We start from the raw sequence: 23,155 nt of genomic DNA, 5'->3' as shown, positions 1-23,155 counted from the left end.
TACACCATTTACCCCCTCAGAACTGCTTCCTCGCCTCTGAAATAAGAGGGTGGAGCTTTCTAACTTTTATATGCTAGGTCTCGGGTCATATACAATTATCAGCTGTTAATTAAATCCTGACTTGAAAGCATAGAAGATCTATTCCTTAACTTTCAAACAAGATGGTCTACAGCTGTAGAATAAATGTGGAAAATCTGATCAAGTCAGATGATCAAAGAAGGTGAAATATACACTGAGAAGAAAAACACCTAAGAGACCTTGCTAAGCACTCAAAGTAGCTGATAACTGCCTTAACCCTTAGATGATAGGACCACACTGAAACATGTATTACATCCCTCCTTTGATGCACTAATCCCAACACTGGCCTTCCTAGACAGATGTTAATACATATTATGCGACATGGGCATCTTCAGGAGTACTCATGTTTCAGCTGGCATTAGCAAGCTGATGAACCTCAGAACAATGTTAAAGATGAGGCCAAATGTTCTTCTTAGGAAACCAAAACTTCAGAGCTTCAGCGTATTCATCTGAAGAGCCTCACTACCTTCACTCAACATCCCCACCTCAAAAAAAAATATCATCACAACATTAAGAAATTTTTTCTCTTACACCATTAAATTGGTTCCAATTCTTATCAAGGAAAATTGGGCTTTTCATTATATTTTTTTGCTATGCCTTTAAAAAGAAAAAAAAAAAAAGGAAGACCCAAATGGTTCTCAACTATAAGGTCAGAGAAAAACAGGTGTAATTTAGGAGTGCTTTATGAATGTTTAACTTACATAAAAGAGCTACTAGAGGGATCAACATGCAAATTTCATTTTTAGAGAAGACTTTTTTTTTTTTTTTTTTTGGCAAAGGCACAGTGGAAAACTAGGAAGAGAGAAGTAATGATAAAAGGAAATATCAAACTCCTGAAACTAACTGCTTGCTCTCCTATGTAGTCTCCCACACTGCTCAGCATTGAGGATTTGCAGCATGGCATTTATCTACTTCTCCTGTAAAGGAAAAGCCTGAATTTAAGAAGCCAGGTCCCAAGCACTCAAATGCTTCCATCTGGAAAGACCCCAACCCCTTTAATGCGCTACTACTACTTCCATGAACCACCAAACCTTAGGCATTAAAGAAAGACTCCACTGTGCAGGCCAGCAGGAAGCCCTGTGACCCCCTGCTGGTTCCTCCACATCCAGAACAGGCCACAGGTCTGACAGGCAGTGAAGAGAGTTTTCACTAGACATAAGTCAAACACACAAGCACTATCTAGATCTCAAGAAAACACAGAATGAGATAAGGCTCCTGCAATAATGTCTTTACTGCTCCATATTTTGGGGCAAGTGTAACTTTAATGTCTGTTAGTTTCTATGGTGTAACTAACTAAACTCTACATACTCCTTAACTATGCTACTCTACACACTCCATACTCTATGTTATAGACTTTATGCAAACAGTGTAATTCTCTTTTTATGTATATGCTAGAGTTATATAGTACCTTTCCACCAGAGGGATTTTTTTTTTTTTTTTTTTTTTTACATTTCTCTTGAGGAAAATATGTTTTGAATAATTTTAAAGAGAACAGAGTTCAGTAATTTTATTCAAACTGTTGTGTTGGCAGAAAAGAAGAATAAATTACTTGTGGGCCCAGCATACTTTTTGATAAGATTATAAAGCCTTTAAAAGCAGAAAATGAACTGAGACTTGCATCCATTATTCATGCTTATAAACTTAAAACTATTTCTAATTTAAAATCTCTCAAAGGAAATTTAGTTCAACTTATTACTGAGTTTTATCTTATTGCCAAAGAATGATCAGAACATGAAAAGCAAGTTAGTACAGACCAACTAGATAAAAGAGATAATTCTATCAGTCCAAAGAGAGATAATGAGAAATTTTCTCCCCACAGTGTAAAACAACATACAGAATTTCCCATCATAGTGTAGGACTTTCCCGATCCAGTTTGTCCATACGCAAAGACACAAGCATTATAACCTTCAAATGCAGACTTCACGACATCTGTGCCAAGGGTTTTAAAAACCTGAAAGCAGAATAAAAAAAAAACACAAAAGACACAATTACCATAGATTTTAATAAAATCCCTTTCAGTATTGACCATATTCTTGAATGTTACTTTCGTCCTATAAGGATTATATCATATAAATAAATCATCGCAGAACTATCAACAACAGAATATGTATGTACCCAAGTTTTTAATCAAAAGGAAACTTAAGGAAGCAAAAAGCAACCCCATCCTTTTTACTACTTAACAAAAAACTCCTGCAATATAAAAATGTAAACAAGGTAAAGTGACAATCATGTCTAAGAAGCAAAGATGATTTTAAAGCATGCTGATTTATCATTCCAGAATTAAATAAACATATAAAGTTATTCATTCTATCAGAGTTTCCAGAAACTAAATATTCAAAACCTAAAAATCACAGCAGCCAGAAGTTATTGCCCAAACCATGCCAAATCAATGTTGTCATTTTAAGGGCTCAGCTATTTATCGAAGTCTCAGAAGGTTCTCTGAGAGCTGATGGGTGGGTGTGAATGAGGCTGGGATGACTGGATCCGAGTCAGAGGCCAGATGTTTTTTCCTATCTGAATATCTGGCTAGGATGGAGACAGCAGGGAGATGAGCTGTGTGGGGCTTGGTGTTGTACCTCCAAGGGCCTGAGTCCATGTCTGCCACACCACGTAGTTGCAGTGGGACACTCTGGGGAATAAAAGATAGTGAAGGACAAATACTTCACCCAGACGGCTGATATAAATGAGGCCAAATGAGATGTGTGGCCATCCTAGGTAAACACAGTTGGGAAAAGGACCAACAAAAGCTTTCCAAACTCCCAAGCCTTCACGTTGCCTCCTGCCTTCCTAGATCAACAGACACATTATGGGCATGTAAAACTCCTCACTGCTTCAAAAATGAGGCACATCAGCAGCTGAAGAGATGTTACAAGGCAGTGTGACCAAGTTCTCAGCCAGAGCCAGGAAGAGGTGAGGCACTGCATTGTGGAGTTACCACAGACCAAGGTGGGAGTCTCATCAACCCCTCAGAAGTGTTCAGTCTCTGTAAGTGATATTGAGTTAGCTAAACTTGAGACCCTGTATCTCCCCTGCAGAGATCTAAACCCTCCAGCCACCCCTAGACAGGGCCGATAAACACTGGCTCTCTCAATCTTGGCTCCACTAATCCATCCCTATTAATAACACAGCGTGTCAACCAAGGACAAAATAAAAAGACAGCCACCCAGACTTCAGCTTTCTTCAGGCACCATCTTGCTGCCATCTTGCTTCAACTTTATCAGTTTCTCCATCAAAAATTCACAAAGTATCATTTCAATGGAGTCACTTCCAAAATGACCAGTCTCATTCATGCTGTTAATTTGTATCCACTTCAGCTTTAAGAGGGGATATTTTCTAGACCTATTCTAAAATTCTGATAACTTACTCAACTCTCAACTATGACAGCAGATCACACTGTGCTCACATATTAGTCTTCATAAAATGCTCCTGGATCAGTAGCATCACTTAGATCTATTTTTCAGGTAGAGAGTTAGATGAGTGTACACAGTAAGCAGCAGAGTTGGGATTTGCACTAGGTACTTCTGACCCCAAGGCCTGTGCTTCTAAAGACTTTATCATTATGTGGCTTCTTCCCACATCCTTGACATTAGCCATGAGGTCCAGCCTTCCTTGAAAGGACCTTGTCCCACAAACTGAAGAAGCAGCCAGCCGGGAATCCCAAGGAGACGCACGGCTCCAGACCACCCATCCTAGGTTAGTTTTCACCCCTGTATATGGAACATGAGGAAAAACTAAATATTTCTTCAATTCTGATTACACAAAAAATAAAAGTCATCTATCATTTTTACCATGTCACAAGGTGCCACTGGATAGGAAGAACAGCCTTATATTAAGTTCCCAAAGAATAAAAGAAAGATCTTCTATAATACCTTTATCCGAGGCTAAAGCAAAGTCATAGCAAATATATTTAAACCAAACCCAAAAAGAAACTCTTTCCCAGGGTTCAAATCCCATCCATCATTTTACTATTACCTATCTTTCCAGAAAGCTAATTCAACTGGAGTTCTTTGACAGACTTGGAGGCCTGAGGGGGAAGGGGGGGAGGGGGCTGGCGGACATTACTGCAAAACAGGCCTAGAATATACAGGTCTGGAGGTGCTGAGAGCCGGGCCAGGACCGCTGCGGCTCCTAGGAAGCACTTCTTTATCAACATCCATCAAAGCAAGGTGGGAAGAGAGGGGCTGCTTTGTGAGGTCCTGCACTCCCACGTTGGCATCAAAACCCTGCTGAGGTCCTCACCAGGCCAGGTGAGCCAAAATCCACCTTGCTGCTTGTCTGAGCACAGATTTTCAAGCTGATCTCCAGGGTCATCCAAGGCATCACGGGCCTCACTTGAGGGAAACTGCCCACAAGAGGGCACTCTGAAAACAAAAGACTCACCCATCCACCCTGTCAACTGGGAGATAGTAGGTTTCAAGTTTCTCCAGGATTGAATCAAGGAACAGGTTGTGTGAGGACAGCAAGGCCTCCCTCTGGAGTTTTGAACCATGAGGAAAATCAGACCTTATTTAATGGTCTTTAATTTATGTGAGTATAGACTTTAAATGCTCAGTGCAGTTTTGTGTTTTTTTTTCCTAAATCTAAAATTAATTTGTAAGAAAGAAATATTACTGGCCTTATTTGGCATTTGTTTAAAAGTAAGGGAAACTTGAGTTGAACTATAGTAATAGGCATAATATATTTTCTCAAAATGCCTTTATATTTAGATGAGAAGGAGGAGAAGACCACCATTATGCTAAGCTTGAGTTTTCCTGTTTATAGCAGGGATGCAACCTGACAGCTCAAATCCTGTGCCAGACACGGCAGCATGAAAACTTTAATCAATAGTCAAAACTGAAGCTTTTTTGTTTTTTAACACTGGGGTGAGGGAAGATCATCCTTCTCTTTTACAGAGTGTTTTTTTAAAAAAATAGGTTTTTTCCTATACCTAAGCTGATTTCATTAATGTGATTCTGCTAGAAAGTAGTATTTACCAACACATCTCCAGGCTTTTTTAGTTTTCTAATTTAATGGAACAATGTCAAGTTATTTATATATAACTATATAAACAAAGCTGCAAAGCCCAAAACACCCGAGAAGAGATGCTCCACATCCACCTGAAGCATGGAAATTATCCCTATCGGTTAGAAACTTTTCACAAACTAAAACTATTTTTAAGCTTGAGTATTTATTTTTAACTTCCAAAGAAGCTATCCTTGTTACTGTTTCCCTGATCTTGACTCTCATAGAACCAGGAAATGTCATCTGTTCCCATAAATTAACCACCATCTGTAAACGAGATCTGTCAGCAATGTTTTACCGAGAATCTCCAGTGTGCCAAGCCCTGCTGTCACACACCGCTCTGCTCCTCCCACTGTGGACTTTCCCTCAGCACAGCCCACTCTCTCCAAAAGGCTTCAGATTCAGGTTAAATAAGAAAGAAAATCCTGCTGCTCATTGGTAAGTTAGCAGTGGAAACCCTCAAGGCTCTTTATCCATCCTCTGTGGAAGACATTCTGAAGACTGTAGAATGAACTGGCTTTTCCCTTAACAAATTCCCTCACACCAGCCACTTCATTCCCATTCTGATAATAAAGCCAAAATCTGGATTCCAATACCTAAAACATTCTATTGCTCACCATACTCCCAGCTACCAACACTGATTAATCCATTTCCTCAACAGCAAAGTCATCCACACTGCTGTTAAAAAGAAAACTACAGGCCCAAGTGAAGTCACTTACGCCAGACCAAGCCACCAAACCAGGGTTCAATACCTAACTTAATCACAATTTCAGCCTCCCCTAAAAAGGTAGTCTTAACTGGTCAGTCAAGGATTCTCTCATCAGCACCAATGAGGTAATTTGTAACATGGGCCGTCTCCATCCCCTAAAGGAAGATGAGGTGATCCTCTACTTTTCCCTGAAACAATCCTTTCTTTTCTTCTGCTACTTGTCTGGCCCTATTTCTGCTTATAAAATCCTTCCATTTGGTACAGCTCTTCAAAACTCCTTTCTACTTGCCGGATGGTATACTGCAGGAATCATGAATTGATTAATAAAGCCAATTAGATCTTTAAATTTACTTGACTGAATTTTGGTTTTTAACACTACTCACTTGTTCATTTATTCATGAACGGGTCTTGCCCTAGCCATCTATTACTTAGAACAAACCAAACGTTTTCTCTTGTGCCCTGAAGGTCTTCCAGTGGCATCTCCATTGCCCTACACCTTGACCTCAGGACCTCAACTCTGCTACTATTAAATCAATTATGTCTATGGACTTGAGCAAGGTACTTGAGCTCCGTGAGTCTCTGTGACAAAGAAAAACAGAGTGTTGAAGTTAAATCTGGCCTTATGAGAATCCAGTGAGACAAGGTATGTGAGTGCCAAGCAGAGTCTTAGACATCAACACAAACTCAGGCAACATTAATTGCCAGCCCCTCTTTCATATTAGGCAACTCCTCTCTCTCTATGGCTCTCATTCTTACTGCTGTCATCCCTTCTATTTTTGCCCTGATGCTGAATCCATATGTTCTGGATACAACCACTCGAATCCTCTCCTTTGGAACACTTCCTCTAAATTGTCTATCCTAACACCAACGTTTATGTTGCTTCAGTAAAGCCAGTATCTTCCACAAAACATTTCCTAACCAACCGTGGTTCTCCAATGTTGAGGTGGGTGCAAATCACCTGGGAACCTGCTAAAAAAAAAATGCAGTTTGATTCAGCGGGTCCAAAATTGGTCAAGATTTTGCATTTTTAACACATTCTAGGCAATGTGGTGATTCTGGTACACGGACACAACAAGTTGCAAACAAAAGACAATAATACCACCTTAAGAGGTCATTGTATGGATTATAACCCAGGCCAGGCAAGACAGAAATTCTTACCCTACTTTTAACACACACAGCCCTGAAGCAATATATTTAAAGAAGCTGTTAACAAGCCCAGAAGAAGCCCATAATTCTCCTCTCAGTGATGCTTCCCAATAACTGCTCTGTTCAAACACCCAGGTAGTCCCAGGAAAATGCCACTGTCTCACTCGCTGCAATGTCAACATGCAATGGTTTCCTATGAGAATCTCTAGATCTGTTCTGTGCCCATGTCATGTCTACATTTTACACCATAAAAAGCCTATAGCATAGGTTTCCTTAGTAAATTCCAGCTACATTCTAGATTCTAGAAAAATTCTGAACAAAATTTTTTGTTCTTTCTAGAATCCTATAATGATCTACTCACAGGGAACTGGACCTGGGTTTGAAATCTAATTCCTAAACCTCTGTTGCAGCAGGACTCAGAGCTGAGTAGCTTGTTTGCCAGGCTTAGCAATATATAAGTGGCACCCTCAAAATGCTTTATTTGAAGAGCTCCTTCAAAACAGTAGTCATGTCCAAGTTTTAAAAAAAATGATTATAATAATAATCATGCTATAAGTGAAAAACAGAATAAACTTTGTAGAGACTGAATTTTTCTCAGGCTTAATTAAGATAAAGGTGAATTTTACAGAAGTACTATTTAAAAAAAAAAAAAAAAAGATGTTTTAAAGAGTTTTTCCCAACATGGAAGTAAATCAAAATAAAGATTATGATGCTCTCGTACCATCTCTTGTGAGACATAATCTGGACTTTTCATATCAGCAGAATAGAAAGAGAAGTCATAGGTGAAGGTCTTGGTCCGTTCTCTTCCCGAGTCCCCAGTCCCTCCTTCTGGTATCTAGAGGGAGAGGATTATGATAACAATGTAAAAAGCACTGAGGGCTAAGTGATCTATCCAAGTCAAGAAAAGAAAAACCCATAAGAAATATGCAGCGATCACCATTTTTCATACTTACACTCTGATAAGCATTTACTCCCTCCTGACCTCCCCCTAGATAGATGGACAGATAGATGATAAATAAATCCTGAACTCCTCCCAGCAATCCAGGCTCTCTATGCTATGACCCAAGGATACTTTTCTGGACTTTTTATCATGATTCTCTTATATAAACCCAACACTCCAACCAGACTCCTATTTTTTCTCTGGCATCAGTACCTTGTACTGTTTCCTCCACCAGACCACAAGAGTCGGGGTCTGCAGAACTCTAGGGGCTGCTAATCACATAGACTGTGATGTGACTATAGCCCCCTAGAATCATGCAGTTTTTCTGCCCCACTGAAAACTCCAGGTCCGGTGCTTCTTCTTCCAAGAAGCTGCCCTTGGGCACTACATCCAGAAGTAACTGCTGCCACCTCCAGGAGGCTAGATTCTCCCAGGACATACTCTATTAGGAGTTTATTGTAGACGTTTGCATGTGTCTTGTCTACCTTGCTATATACCTAAACTGAACCAAAAACCATGTTTAAAAATCATCATAAGCCACCAAAGCTTCACACAGTTCTCTGGATACATGCTGAAAACATTTAATAAGCATTATTTTCCAACATAACTCAGATTCTATAAATAAACGATCTCTATGGTTATTATTAAAATGTTAAATATCTGGACATCTGTTTTTATTATATCAGTTGAGGAAATGTTTGTAAAACTCAAAGGGCAACAGAGTAATCAAGGAAAATAGATTCTATAATGCACAAAGAAGAGATGCATCCAGAGGCAAGGGTCTCTTCTATTTCAGTAAATGTAATTTTTTAGTGATTAAACTTTTACCAAAGTATTGTGAGCATGCAGACATGAAGCAAAGCAAAGCAAAGCAAAGGTAATTAACAGGAGCAATAATCAAGTGATGACTGGCAGAAATGTGAGATGTGGTAGGTCAAAGGAGGGAAAGCCAGTAGGGCCAGACAGAGCTAGAAGGTACCAGGATTGTGGACAGAGAAGAAAGGAAGACATTCCACTGGCAAATGCCTCAGGCAAAGGAAGCCTATCAAATTATCCAGAGCATGGCCCAACTGGAAGATAGAAACATTCCCCAGGTTCTATCACTGGAGATCAAGTATCTCTACTTTGAGACTGGATTTCAAAGTATCCAGTTCCTTGAGCCACAAATTAACAGAAATCCAACTAGAGATTGATCTGCACTTGGCCTTAGAGCAGCAGGCCTCAGAAACCCAAACCTATAAGTTAATGAAAAATATAAGAGGACAGAGGGGTTGCATCCATAAAGCACATGATTTATTATTAATTTTACACTCTTATCCAGCCCCCACCCCACCAAGTGAAAAGTATTCACAGTCCTTAACAAATTCACTGACCAAGGAAAAATACCAGGATATTTTAAGTGCAAAAGAAAGAAAATAGAAAATTCTGGTTTTTTTTAATGATCTTTTCCAGGGGATAAAAAAAATACCCATTTTTTAAAAATCTTTCATCCCCTGCGTTTTGAATAATAATACAAGCTTCTCTTGTAAAGTTTACAAAACATGATTATTTTCATTAAGAACAGAAACAAATCTAGGGCCAACGTTTACTTATGATTCACAGAATGCAGCCAATTTCCAGGCTAAGGATCTTCCACAGGATATAGGATAACAATGCTGAGCCTGGGCTAAACCTATGAGCTCCCATACAAGGGCTCTGAGATCAAATGAAACCAGGGGACAGGAGAGGAGACAGAGCACCACCCTCTTGCCTCATGGACAATCTCTAGCCAAGGGCAAGTTGATGTGGCTAGTTGAACTAAGGAGGAGGAGTAAGGGGTAAGGAGGAGGGGTAAGGAATGGTAGAAGTGTTTTATTTACCAACAAATCATTTTGACAATAAACCAAACGAGACTCATGGAGGAAGGCCAGGTTGCTACTTGCCTTTAAGTTTGTGATGGTTGTTTTGCTTTTCTCCATTTGAATAATGAATTTGGCTTCCAAGTCCTTCTCCCTGCAACACAAATAATTCAGTACTAGTTAGGAGAGAAAAGATTGTTTTTAAAACATTTGTTTTATTTACTTTTTACATATGGGGGTTTGTTTTTAAATGGCATCTGAAGCACAATCTGTGATACCACTCCTCCCAAATCCTTACTAATATAAACACAAAGACACATAAAACAGATGTCACCATCAAAAAACTTAAGACTGACAAATAATGTGTTCTCAAAACCTGGAAGAATTTCTAACTGCAAGCCAAAAAGGAGTGTAAATTAAATGATAGAAACTGTGAAGGGCTGTGTGACTCATGAAAAAAGCACTGCTTACTTGCTTACTTTCTTTTCTTTCTCTTCTTTCTTCCTTTCTTTACTTATTTACTTAATTATTTACTGATTGATTGATTGATTGATTGATTGTTACCTGGTTACAAAAAGACAGACACTTCCCCCCCACCCAGGATGAGAACCAAGAAGAAAACTGATATGAATGGTCACAAACAGGTACTGCTTCTAGAAGCAGCCAGGACACTGCTCCCTCCTACCACCTTCTCTCTATAAGCATTCAGAAACTGCAGTTCCTGGAAAACAGCAGAATTGGAAATCCACAGAACTCTTAAGAAGTATAGTTCTCAAAAATAAATGACCATGTATCTACACAGTGGAGTGGACTGTCACTGAAAAAGAATGAAGAAGGTCTCTATATACTGCTGGGGGTGGTAGCCAGGGTGTATTGTTAAAAGGGGAATGCAAAATGGAGAAAAATCTACCTAAAATGCTACCACTTTTACGTAAAGACAAAAAGTATAGCCTACTTATTTTTCAAAAGGCCAGCCAACTATGGGGAAAGAAGAAAACAAGACAGAGACAGAAGCTAGATTTCTACAAAAATACCCGAATCTGTAGATCATCTTTAGAATGATGGAAATAACTTATACCAAAAAAAAAAAAAAAAAAAAAGATTATTTTTTAAAGTGGTCTGAAACACATCAGTGTTTAAAAAAAAAAAAAAAAAAGCTTGAAATGCAGGTGATATGTTCAGTGTTAAAAAATAAAAATAAAATTAAAATTAAGTTAAAATGAAATGATCTAAAACAGAAAAGCTGAAGCAAATGAACCTAACTGTGCATCAGCACCACAGTGCAAGATGATTCCAATCATGACTGTATACTGAAATCTGACTGTAGAATGTAGTGGGATATAGTCCACAGTGGGGAAAAAAACTGTGAAGAAATCTTAAAGCACTTTCAGTAATCAAATTTCTGCTGGTAAAGTAAGTGTTGTCATTCAGTTATTTCTGTTTGTGTACTATGGGATAATACCTAAGTAATTATGGTTGTGACTTTGAGAACCAAGATTTTTGAATGAAAGGAGATACAAACGTAAGATGGATGAGGTTAAGTAAAAACTCTGTGGTCCTACATCTGAATGGAACTAGCATAAACTTTATCTGAAATTGGAAAGGAAACAGAAAGGACTCCCTTCCCAGTAGTCCAAGATGGTGGAGTAGATTATCTTAGTTTCATCTGGCCCCAAGAATTCATCTGGAGAGCTATCAAATCATTGTGAACACCTGCAAACTCAACCAGAGATCTAAAAAACAGCTGCAACTCTGCAAATGGAAAAGCGACTACTTTCTGTATGAATGACAAGACAGAAAACTCACCTCAAGAAAGAGAACAGGAGGCAGTACTGACTGATAGGGACCTAATCAGTAAAGACAGAAGATGTCCTAACTAGAGTTCAGATTAATGATTATAAAGATAATAGCTGGGCTTGAGAAAAGCATAGAAGACACTAGAGAATCCTTTTCTGGAGAAACAACTAAAATCTAATCAAGTAGAAATCAAAAAGGCTATTAATGAGATGCAATCAAAAACAGAAGCTCTAAATGCTAGAATAAATGAGGGAGAGGAGAGAATTAGTGATATAGAAGATGAAGAATAAAGAAGTTGAGAAAGAGATAAACAACTACTGGATCATGAGGGGAGAATTCAAGAGATACGTGATACCATAAAACGAAACAATATTAGAATAATTGAGATCCCAGAAAAAGAGGAAAAAGAGAGAAAGGGGCAGAAGGTATATTGGAGCGAATGACAGTGGAGGACTTCCCTAACCTGAGGAAGGAAACAGACATTCAAGGAGGCACAGAGAACACCCCTGAAACTCAGTAAAAAGAGGTCAAAACCCCAACATATAATAGTGAAATTTCCAAATCTCAGAGACAAAAAGAAAATCCAAAAACAGCTAGGGGAGAAGAGGTCCATAACTTAAAAGGGTAGAAACACTAGATTGACAGCACACCAATCCACCAAGACCTGGCAGGCCAGAAAGGACTGGTATGATATATTCAGGATGCAAAATAATTTAAAAAATTATGCACCCAAGAATACTTTATCCAGCTAGGCTGTTATTCAAAATAGAAGGAGGGATAAAAAACTTCCAGGACAAACAGAAACTAAAAGAATTTGTGATAACTAAACCAGCCCCGCAAGAAATATTAAAAGGGATATTTTAAGCAAAGTGAGAGCCAATAAGTAACTCAGACCAAAAAGGAAGAGAAACAATATACAGAAACAGTGATTCTACAGGCAATACAATGGCACTAAATTCCAATCTTTCAATAGTTACTCTCAATGTAAATGGTCTAAATGCTGCAATCAAAAGATATCAGATTGGATAAAAAAGCAAGACCCATCCATATGCTGTCTGAAGAGATTTGTTTTAGACCCAAAAACACTTCCAGATTGAAAGTGAGGGGGTAGAAAATCATTTATCATGCTAATGGACATCAAAAGAAAGCTGAGATAGCAATCCTTATATCACACAAATTAGATTTGAAACTAAAGACTATAATAAGAGATGAGGAAGGACATCGTATCATAATTAAAGTGTCTATCCAAAAAGAAGATCTAACAATTATAAATATTTATGTCCCTAACATGGGAGCAGTCAATTATATAAACCAATCAATAACAAAATTAAAGAAATACATCGATAATAATAGTGAGGGACTTTAACACCCCACTCACTGCAGAAGATCAACAAGGAAACCAGGGCTTTGAATGACACACTGGACCAGATGGACTTCATAACATTACATCCTCAAGCAACAAAATACACATTCTTCTTGAGTGCACATGGAACATTCTCTAGAATAGATCACATACTGGGTCACAAATCAGGTTTTAAACAGTACCAAAAGATTGAGATCATTGAGTTTCAATGCTTTGAAACTTGAACTCAAAGACAACAGGAAATTTGGAAAGAACTCAAAAACATGGAGGTTAGAGCATCCTACTATAGAATGAATGGGTCAACTGGGAAATTAAGAATTTAAAAAATTCATGGAAATAAATGAAAATGAAAATACAACTGTTCAAAACCTTTGGGATGCAGCAAAGACAGTCCTAAGAGGGAAGTATACAGCAATACAAGCCTTTCTCAAGAAACAAGATCTCAAATACATAACACCTAACTTTACACCTAAAGGAACTAGAAAAGAACAGCAAATAAAGCCTTAACCTAGCAGAAGGGAATAAAGATTGGAGCAGAAATCAATGAAACCAACTAGGAAGAAACAGAAAACCTGAACAGACCTATAACCAGCAAGGAAATTGAAGCAGTAATCAAAAATCTCCCAACAAACAAGATCCAGGGCTGACTGGCTTCCCAGGGGAATTCTACCAAATGTTTAAAGAAGAATTAATACATATTCTTCTGAAGCTGTTTCAAAAAATAGAAATGAAAACTTCCAAACTCTATGAGGCCAGCATTACCTTGATCCCAAAACCAGACAAGATCTCACCAAAAAGGAGAATTACAGACCAATATCCCTGATGAACACAGATGCAAAAATTCATACCAAAATACTAGCCAATAGGATCCAACAGTACATGAAGAAGATTATTCACCACAAACAAGTGGGATTTATTCCTGGGCTGTAAGGGTGGTTCAACATCCACAAATCAATCACTGTGATACACTACGTTAATAAAAGAACAAGAATTGTATGATCCTTTCAATAGGTGCAGAAAAAGCATTTGACAAAGTACAGTATCCTTTCTTGATTAAAACTCTTCACAGTGCAGGGTTAGAGAGAACACTGCTCAATATCATAAAAGCCATCTATGAAAAGCCCAAGGTGAATATCATTCTCAACGGGGAAACGCCAAGAGCTTTTCCCCTAAGGTCAGGAAAACAGCAGGGATGTCCACTATCATCACTGTTGTTCAATACACTACTAAAAGTCCTAGAGCCTCTGCAATCAGACAACAGAAAGAAATAAAAGGCATTCAAATCAGCAAAGAAGAAGTCAAACTCTCCCTCTTTGTAGATGACAGAATACTCTACATGGAAAACCCAAAACTCCACCCCAAGATTGCTAGAATTCATACAGGAATTCAGTAAAGTGGCAGGATATAAAATCAATGCACAAAATTCAATTGCATTTCTTTATACTAATGAAACACAAGAATGAGAAATTAAGCAGTCAATTCCATTTACAATTGCACCAAAAACTGTAAAATACCTAGGAATAAACCTTACCAAAGAGGAAAAGGATCCAACTCAGAAAACTACAGAACGCTCATGAAAGAAATTGGGGAAGACACAAAGAAATGGAAAAATGTCCCATGCTCATGGATTGGAAGAATATTGGAAATGTCTAGGCTACCTAGAGCAATCTATACATTCAATGCAATCCCCATCAAAATACCATCAACTTTTCACAGAGCTGGAACAAATAACCCTAAAATTTATATGGAACCAGAAAAGACCCCAAATAGTCAAAGGCGTTTTGAAAAAGAAAACCAAAGTAGGGGGCATCACAATTCTGGACTTTAAGCTCTATTACAAAGCTATAATCATCAAGACAGCATGGTATTGTCACAAAAACAAACAGATCACAGGAACAGAATACAGAACCCAGAAACAGAACCTCAACTCTATGGTCAACTAATCTTTGACAAAGCAGGGAAGAATATCAAATGGAAAAAAAGGCAGCTTCTCAACCAACAAATGGTGCTGGGAAAACTGGACAGCCGTATGTGCAGAAAAATGAAACTGGACCATTTCCTCAGACTATATACAAAAATAGACTCAAAATCAATGAAAGAGCTAGAGACAGGAATCCGTTAAAATTCTAGAGGAAAACAACAGGCAGCAACGTCTGTGACCTCAGCCACAGCAACTTCTTGCTAGACATGTTTCCAAAGGCAGGGGGAACAAAGGCAAAAATGAACTATTGGGACTTCATCAAGACAAAAAGGTTTTGCACAGCAAAGGAAAGAGTTGACAAAACCAAAAGATAGAATGGGAGAAAATATTTCCAAATGTCTTATCAGACAAAGGGTAGTATACAAAATCTATAAAGAACTTATTAAACTCAACACTCAAAGAACAAATAATCCAATCAAGAAATGGGCAGAAACATGAACAGACATTTCTCCAAAGACATACAAAAGGCCAACAGACACATGAAAACATCACTTGGCATCAGCCACAAATCAAAGCCACAAAGAGATGCTACCTCACACTAGTCGCAAAGTCTAAAATTAACAAGTCAGGAGAGATGTTGGTAAGAATGCAGAGAAAGGGGAACCCTCATATGCTGCTGGTGGGAATGCAAGCTGGTGCAGCCACTCTGGAAAATAGTATGGAGGTTCCCCAAGAGGCTGAAAATAGAGCTATCCTACAATCTAGTAATTGTACAACTGGGTATTTATCCCAAAGATACAAATGTAGTGATCCAAAGGGGCACCTGCACCACAATATTTATAGCAGCAATGTCCACAATAGCCAAACTATGGAAAGAGTCCAGATGTCCACTGACAGATGAATGGATAAAGAAGATGTCATAAAAAATAAAAAAGAAATCGTGTGTGTGTGTGTGTACACACACACACACACACACACACACAACGGAATACTACTCAGCCATCAAAAAGAATGAAATCTTGCCATCTGCAACAACATGGAGGGAACTAGAGGTATTATGCTAAGCAGAAATATGTCAATCAGAGAAAGACAATTATCATACACTCTCAACTCGTATGTGGACTTTAAGAAACAAAACAGAGGATCACAGGGAAGAGTGGAAAAAATAAAACAAGACAAAATCAGAGAGGGAGACAAATCATAAAAGACTCTTAATCACAGGAAACAAACTGAGGGTTACTGGAAGGGAGGGAGGTGGGGGAATGGGGTAATTGGGTGATGGACATTAAGGAGGTACTCAATATAATGAGCACTGGGTATTATATAAGACTGATGAATCACTGACCTCTACCTCTGAAACTAATAACTCATTATATGGTAACTTTTGAATTTAAATTTTAAAAAGAAAGAAAGTACTCCCGGGGATCCCTGGGTAGCTCAGTGGTTTAGCGCCTGCCTTTGGCCCAGGGCGCGATACTGGAGTCCTGGGATTGAGTCCCGCGTCGGGCTCCTGGCATGAAGCCTGCTTCTCCCTCTGCCTGTGTCTCTGCCTCTCTCTCTCTATCATAAACAAATAAATAAATCTTAAAAAAAGAAAAAAGAAAGAAAGTACTCCCTAGCTTTGTCCCCTGAAAACACCTAGAATCTTATGCCCAAATTATAGTCTCTAAATTCCATTTAGAGTCAGGGCTATTTGAAGAAAGAGTCAGTCCAAATATCTGAACTATCTCCTCACACAATAAAGCAGGATGCTAGCACATTGGAAGCAACCAGTTTGTTCAAGGTGTCCACAGACAATTTCTAACGTGGCTCCTGGTGATCTCTGTCTCCAAGTATTTGAGGTCCCTGTGTGAGCCTCTGCCCTGGAGAGTGGGCTGGACCTAGCAGCTCAGTGCTAACAAACACAACACTAAGTCCACAAAAGTGATGGTCTGGTACTTCCCAGCTTAGATTACAAGATTCTGATTTCTGACTTGCTGGAACTCCTGTTTGTCTCTCTCTCAGAGTCCTGGCAATAGGGCCAGCCAGTTGTCACACTGTGAGGCTTCAGGAGAGACTCACGTGGCAAAGACCTGCGACTTGCCAGTACTCCCAAGGGTGAGCCTGGGAGTGCCCCTGCCCAGCCAGGCTGGAAAGCCCTGGACTACAGCCTTGAGGCCCTGCGTGGGTCAGGGGACCCAAATAAACCCCACCCTGACTCCTGACTCGCAGAAACAGCGAGATAATAAATGTTGTCAGAAGCTCCTAAATTGTGTTACACAGTGAGAAATAACCAATATACGAGCCACGTCAAAAAGACTCAGGAGCCAACCTGAAATAAGTTCCCACTGGCTAAAGCTGAGTAGCACAAAGAACAGTAACTGCAATAGACTGAAACACATGAAATACGCATCAATTTATGAACTCATAAAAAAAATAAAAACTGAATGGTTTCCTTTGGAGAGTCAAAAGAATCACCTCATTATTTTAAAAACTAGTAAACAGGGGCACCTGGGTAGCTCAGTCAGTTAAGCATCTGACTCTTGGTTTTGGCTCAGGTCATGATCTCAGGGTCCCGGAATCGAGCCCCGTGTCTGGCTCTATGCTCAGCAAGGAGTCTGCTTGAGGATTCTCTCTCTCTCCCATTCTCTCCCTCTGCCCCTCTCCCCACTCTTGCACAAATGCTCTCTCTCCCTAAAATAAATAAAATCTTAAAAAAAAAAAAACCTAGTAAATAAAGGGGAAAACTCAAGTACTTGCCCTGCATTTCCTAAACAACCAAGTATTTTTAATTTTAACAGCTTCACCAAATAGTTGTTTGAAAAAGTTCCTCTTTTTAGAGTATTCGTCTTAATAAATGAAGAAGAAACGATAGAATTAGGATGTTAGAACTTTGTGACCCTGGTGTATTCATGGCTCCAGGCAGTGACAACCAGTGGCTGCTAACTCCAACACCAGGAGACAACCAGACATGCTGTCCATCAGAACTGAAAGACCAGACACCTGTGCTGCAGAAATCTTGCCCCTCGCCCACAGAAAAGGCCTGACTCTCATCTAGAGCTGATGCACAGTGAACACCAGGCAACACAGGGGGCAGGGGGAACACGTCAACAATGCCAGCAACACAATCAGCAAAATCCAGCTTCTGGGAAGGATAGCTGGTAAGGGACCCAGTATATTCAATAACAAGAACAATACATTGCAAGGATATAAAGATGAAAGGGGAACCTACAGATTGAAAAAAGGCTTTAAAGACCTATCAACCAACTGGATTTCAGTGCAAACAGAGGGCATTTTTAGAAATTATAAGATACGTAGGGAAATCTTAACACTGACTAAATGTCTCATATTATGGAATTATTACTACCATATTTGGTGTGATAATGGTATCCTGATGATTTTAATGTCTTAACCTTTTAGAGACACACACTGAAGTATTTATAAATGAAATAATATGACATCTGGGATTTACTTTAAAATAACCCCAGGGTGAGGGAAGCAGGTATCCTGGCAACCTCAGGATAACCATCCAGAATAAATACCTGCTAGAACAATGAAACCCAAACAGTAAGTTGCAAACACCCAAGAACTACAGTGGATTTCCATGGCCTGATTGAACTTTTCCAAGCTAGTCTAGAGAAGTACAAGCCTGGATAAACAGAACAGTGGCTCAAAAGACAGACAAACAAATGAGGTCCCTCCAACCCCCATGGGCACAGTGCCCAGATCTTGGGCAGCTCTATTTTGAACCCAAAAGTGAGAACTGCCTCGGGGACATCCCATGTTCATGTGGCCATAGAACAAATACCTTACAAAATTACCCCTTTCTTACAGCATGCAACTACCGAAAGTCATGTCCTGCCCGCAGCAGGAGAACTACACAATTAGTTTTATTAACACCACAGGCTGCCGCATCTCAATCCCTCTCATTCCCAGTTGGGTCCTTTCTCAGTCACTAAACATTTCTAGATCTTTCACTTTAAAACCACTATTATCAACAAATACCTACTGGGAGCACACAACCATCCTGGGATGGAACACCAGAAGTGACTATTAATAGCTGCTCACACTACTTGTCAATTCTTACTTACAAAACATGAAGGAATGAGACTCACACTGTGCCCACTATTCATTGGAAGTCAGAGGTGAAGTAACTCCAAGGATCACGGCCCTATACCCCTGGAGCAGCGCTAGTTAAAGGGCCCTCCACGTGATCATTTATTCTTCCCTGTTGAATGGCAGTATCTCCCTAGTGTTAGCATCCACTCTAAAAATGCTAGAGAAGGGATCCCTGGGTGGCACAGCGGTGTGGCACCTGCCTTTGGCCCAGGGCGCGATCCTGGAGACCCGGGATCGAATCCCACGTCGGGCTCCCGGTGCATGGAGCCTGCTTCTCCCTCTGCCTATGTCTCTGCCTCTCTCTCTCTCTGTGTGACTATCATAAATAAATAAAAGTTAAAAAAAAAAAAAAACATTTAAAAAATGCTAGAGAAGATAGTGACTGAAAGATTAGTATGTCATATGAGCATCTATTAGCCACTTCTCAAGCCTGAAGATGCTTGGTGGGCTTCAAAGGGTTCACAACCTTAAAATTACACTCACTGCGATGTGGCAGTGGGAGGGGAAAGGTGGCAGGTTCACTGTTCTGAAGGTCCATAGCTTTCTTCACTTTCTCAAAGAGCCCTGTATCCCAAAAGATAGGAGCTCCAGCTCAGACTTTGTGTCTCAAAATATAGCCCAAGAAGAAGTAGCATCAGCAGCCCCAGGAACTTGTTGGAAATGAGGGATTTCAGAGGTAAGGGTGATCTGGCTGTGACATCTGTCACCCCATTGATCGCCAGGGTTGATTCAGCTGATCTGGCTGGCTAGGTGGGTGTCCCCTTCCTCCCTTATCACTCCATGTGTGTCCCGCAAAGCTGTGCACTCAGTGGAAGAGGACAATCTTGCCCAACGGAGGAAGACCATTCTTCAGTCAAGGATATACAAGCAGCTGGATTCCTCTGCTAGAAACTCCAAATAAGCTCTCAAGAAATGAGGGATCTCAGGCTCCACCACAGACCTTATTAAATAGGAATCTGCACTGTAACAAGAGCCCTTGAAGATTCCAATGAACGTGAAAGTTTGAAAAGCACTGTGCTGACATCATCTTAATATGACAGAGTGATAACTGGCCTTGCATTCACTCTCATGAGACACTCCATCACATTACATACTTCACACACTGGGAAACAAACTACCTTTGTACTTTGACCTTTAAGTCTTCTTTGTAAAATCACATAGCAGAATATGGTTACAACCTAAAGCAACTGACACTGTCTCCACTCTTGGCTCTTAAGTTGTACTGCAGCTTCTGACCCAAAACAACAAGTGTCTGACTTACTGGGATCTAAGACATCATCTGAGTGTTACGACATCTAGGTTACCTCATTCCCAGCACCCTGCCAAGCTATCAGCTTCTAGCCCTTTCTATACCCAGACTGTTTCCCAACATCAAGGTGATGTTGCTGCCACTAGCTTGAAGTCATTCTTAAAAATAATCAGGGTAAGGGAGGAGCTAAGGAGTAAAAAAAAAAATAGCCTGGGGACAGAATCTTAAAAAACCCAGGGAGTAAGGGAAGAAAGGAGGAACCAGTTACAGAAAGTGAGGCATGGCTCAGGAAGATCTTAGCAAAGCTGTCTCAAGATGATGCTTCTCAGTTCCAATAAAGTCATTCAACAAGAGCTGGAATGATCTTCGAAGGAGGAACTAGAAAAAAATACCACAGCACCAACACATGAGTTTGAGCACACTAAAAAACAATATCTCAATACATTTTCAGAAGCTATTTCATAGATTTTTGCAAGAAAGGGGATCTTCTGTGGATTGGGGGAAAAAACCCAGAAACTTCCAGAAGATTCAATGCAGCATTATTAAGAGATAAAAACCAGGGCTTACCTGATAATATTTATCTTCTGTGCTGAACAAGCTGCCGTTGAGTGGTAAAACTCAACAGCAGTTTAAGGACCAGCATGGGCTGCAAAAGCCCAAAAAGTTGGACAGGTGTGCAAAATGAGAATACCTTTTTTAGATGTGACCATTCAGCAAGCTGAACATCTGAACAAAATCTACAATACATCTATACATCTGCTCCCCTTATTCTAATGAGCTAATGAGCTCTCTTAACACAAATAACGATTCAAAAATAAATACTGGAGAAAAATAAACATTTCATGTGAAAAATCCATACATTTAATCAAAGTGGCTACCCACTTTGGGTAAAGGAATCTTTACTGCCTGCAGCAAAGATCTTAGGGGAAAACACAGAAGCTGGGTACCCCAGATCATGGTGACCTTTACACAGGTTTCTACAACTCTGGTTTGCTTGATACCCTTCTAGGAGAAGGCAAAGAATTTATTTCTGTGTCTAACAAAGAAAATCTGGGTGCCACGGTGGAACTTTATATTCTTAATCATCTAATGAGCCCAGCCGGTAGAAAACCCTGTGACCTTGTCCTGGAAATCACAAATAAAACACATGCAGATGCAAATGATGGGACACTCCGCATGAAGTCTGGTGGCTGGTGGAAATTGCTCAAGTGCCAAAAGCATGTGTTGATGAGTTTGAGTCTTATCAAAATTCAAAATATTTAACACCAACAAACAGATCCATATCTCCCTCGCAGCACTTAAAAGGTAGTAAGCCTTTGGAGCAGAAGGCCATTGACATAGAAATCACTGTAAATCCAGAGTCTGGAGGGAGGGCTAAAGTCACTCAGTCAGAAACTGCCGGAAAACATTTTAAGACTGTTGGTATTAATGTTCCTACAAGGCAGTTTCTTGCCTGTCAAAACCACATCAGATCTCTTGCTTGTGATGTCAAACCTCTTACAGCCTTCATGCAGGATCTTTGATGAGTGGAAAGTGGGAAATCCTTCAGTGCCCTTGGTAAATTAGGCAGGGTTTTTTGTTTTTTGTTTTTTAATATGATAGTCACACAGAGAGAGAGAGAGAGGCAGAGACACAGGGAGAGGGCGAAGCAGGCTCCATGCACCGGGAGCCCGATGTAGGATTCAATCCCGGGTCTCCAGGATCGCGCCCTGGGCCAAAGGCAGGCACTAAACCGCTGCGCCACCCAGGGATCCCAAATTAGGCAGTTCTTTCACAAAGATTGAGGACAATCCAAGGAGATGTGAAGTACAGCAGATACGCTTGAGGTGGATCACCTCGCAGTGTCAGGAGATGGGCCATGTGCAAGGATGTTTCTGTTCCAGAAAGGAAATTTTACAAGCAACAATTTCCTAGATTGCTTCCTTCTTGAACCTAAAAACTAAAACTATAAGAAAAAGATGTATCTTTACTCCAAAAGTATTAGTATTTATAACAAAAATGCTAGATTTTAAGCCATATAGAGCAAATTTCACTCTAGTTACTAAAAATACCTATGGAAAAGCCACAGTAATCTCCACAAAGTGCTTATGATGGTTGGAATTATTAAATTTGGAACCAACCCTCTGGTGTATTCATCCCTTATAGATTCCAGGAGAGTTGTCAAACTTCCAAATATTTCAGAGATGAAAGAAGAAGGAAGGTTCCAGTCTCCTCATTCTCTCCACACACTGCTGATCAATCCTGCTCAGCCCATTGTCCACGGAGACAGGCCACTGCCCATGGCCCTCACTTCACCACAGAGCCTTTAACTATCAGAGGTGACTTCTGGGTCCAGGTGACACACCATCCAACAGCTTTACTTCCCACTTCCTCATCCCCACACCCAACAGGCAATTACTTAGTCCTGTGCAATCAACAGCTCATCTACCGACCGTGGCCATATGCCACATCTCCCCACTCCACAGACACTGTCCCAGCTTGGGCTGCTACCACCTCTCTAGTGTCTTTGCCTCCAGCCTGTTCCTTCCCACCCACACTCCACCCTGCTATCAGTGGGATCTCACCATGAGGCTCCCTGCTTTAACTTGTTCAGTGACCTCTCAAAGGCTATAGGATAAAATCCAACTCCCAGCAGTATACAAAGTCCTTCCTGCTCTGATCCCAACTAATGTTGCCATTCAACACTGTATCAATTCCACCCCCTTCTACTGGCCTGGTCCACTCCCAGCCAGCCAGCCAGACTCAGCTTTAGACCTCACATATCTGGAGAGCCTTCAATGAGCCTTCCATCCTATCCCCTAGTCAGAGGGTCCTCCTCCCTATCTCACCCACCAGACTCTGAACTTCTTAGAAGTAAGGACTTTAACTGTCTAAGTTTATACCCTCTAGGTTATGCCCTGGCAACTTTGAGGTACCATCAAGTTGTTGAATGGGATGGGCTGACTAAAAGTTAAATAATTGCCTCTTACCCTGGCCTAGTCTTCTCCACGTGCATCCTCTACTTAATGCCAGCCT

At 40.1% G+C, this 23,155-nt stretch overlaps 1 protein-coding gene and 1 pseudogene across 26 annotated transcripts in view; one reads left to right on the top strand and one right to left on the bottom strand.

Annotated features, from left to right (window-relative positions):
- The window catches only part of KIF16B (kinesin family member 16B), a 315,045-nt gene that overhangs the window by 260,438 nt on the left and 31,452 nt on the right, over nucleotides 1-23,155 (bottom strand). For all 26 annotated transcript variants that reach the window (XR_012018188.1, XR_012018181.1, XR_012018183.1 and 23 more), the window contains exons 2-4: nucleotides 9,797-9,866; nucleotides 7,656-7,769; nucleotides 1,913-2,029 (exon numbers count right to left, since the gene is read on the bottom strand). Coding sequence is in view for 14 of the 26 variants with exons in the window: in XM_072800001.1 (XP_072656102.1) it covers nucleotides 1,913-2,029; nucleotides 7,656-7,769; nucleotides 9,797-9,866 (301 nt within the window). In the remaining 12 variants the exon portion in view is untranslated. The remainder of the gene's footprint in view (nucleotides 1-1,912; nucleotides 2,030-7,655; nucleotides 7,770-9,796; nucleotides 9,867-23,155) is intronic.
- On the top strand, nucleotides 20,782-22,449 carry LOC140618841 (UTP--glucose-1-phosphate uridylyltransferase pseudogene; annotated as a pseudogene).

Source organism: Canis lupus, chromosome 26 (assembly GCF_048164855.1).
Source record: "Canis lupus baileyi chromosome 26, mCanLup2.hap1, whole genome shotgun sequence".
Lineage (NCBI taxonomy): Eukaryota > Metazoa > Chordata > Mammalia > Carnivora > Canidae > Canis > Canis lupus.
This window is presented reverse-complemented; position numbering and strand designations above follow the sequence as displayed.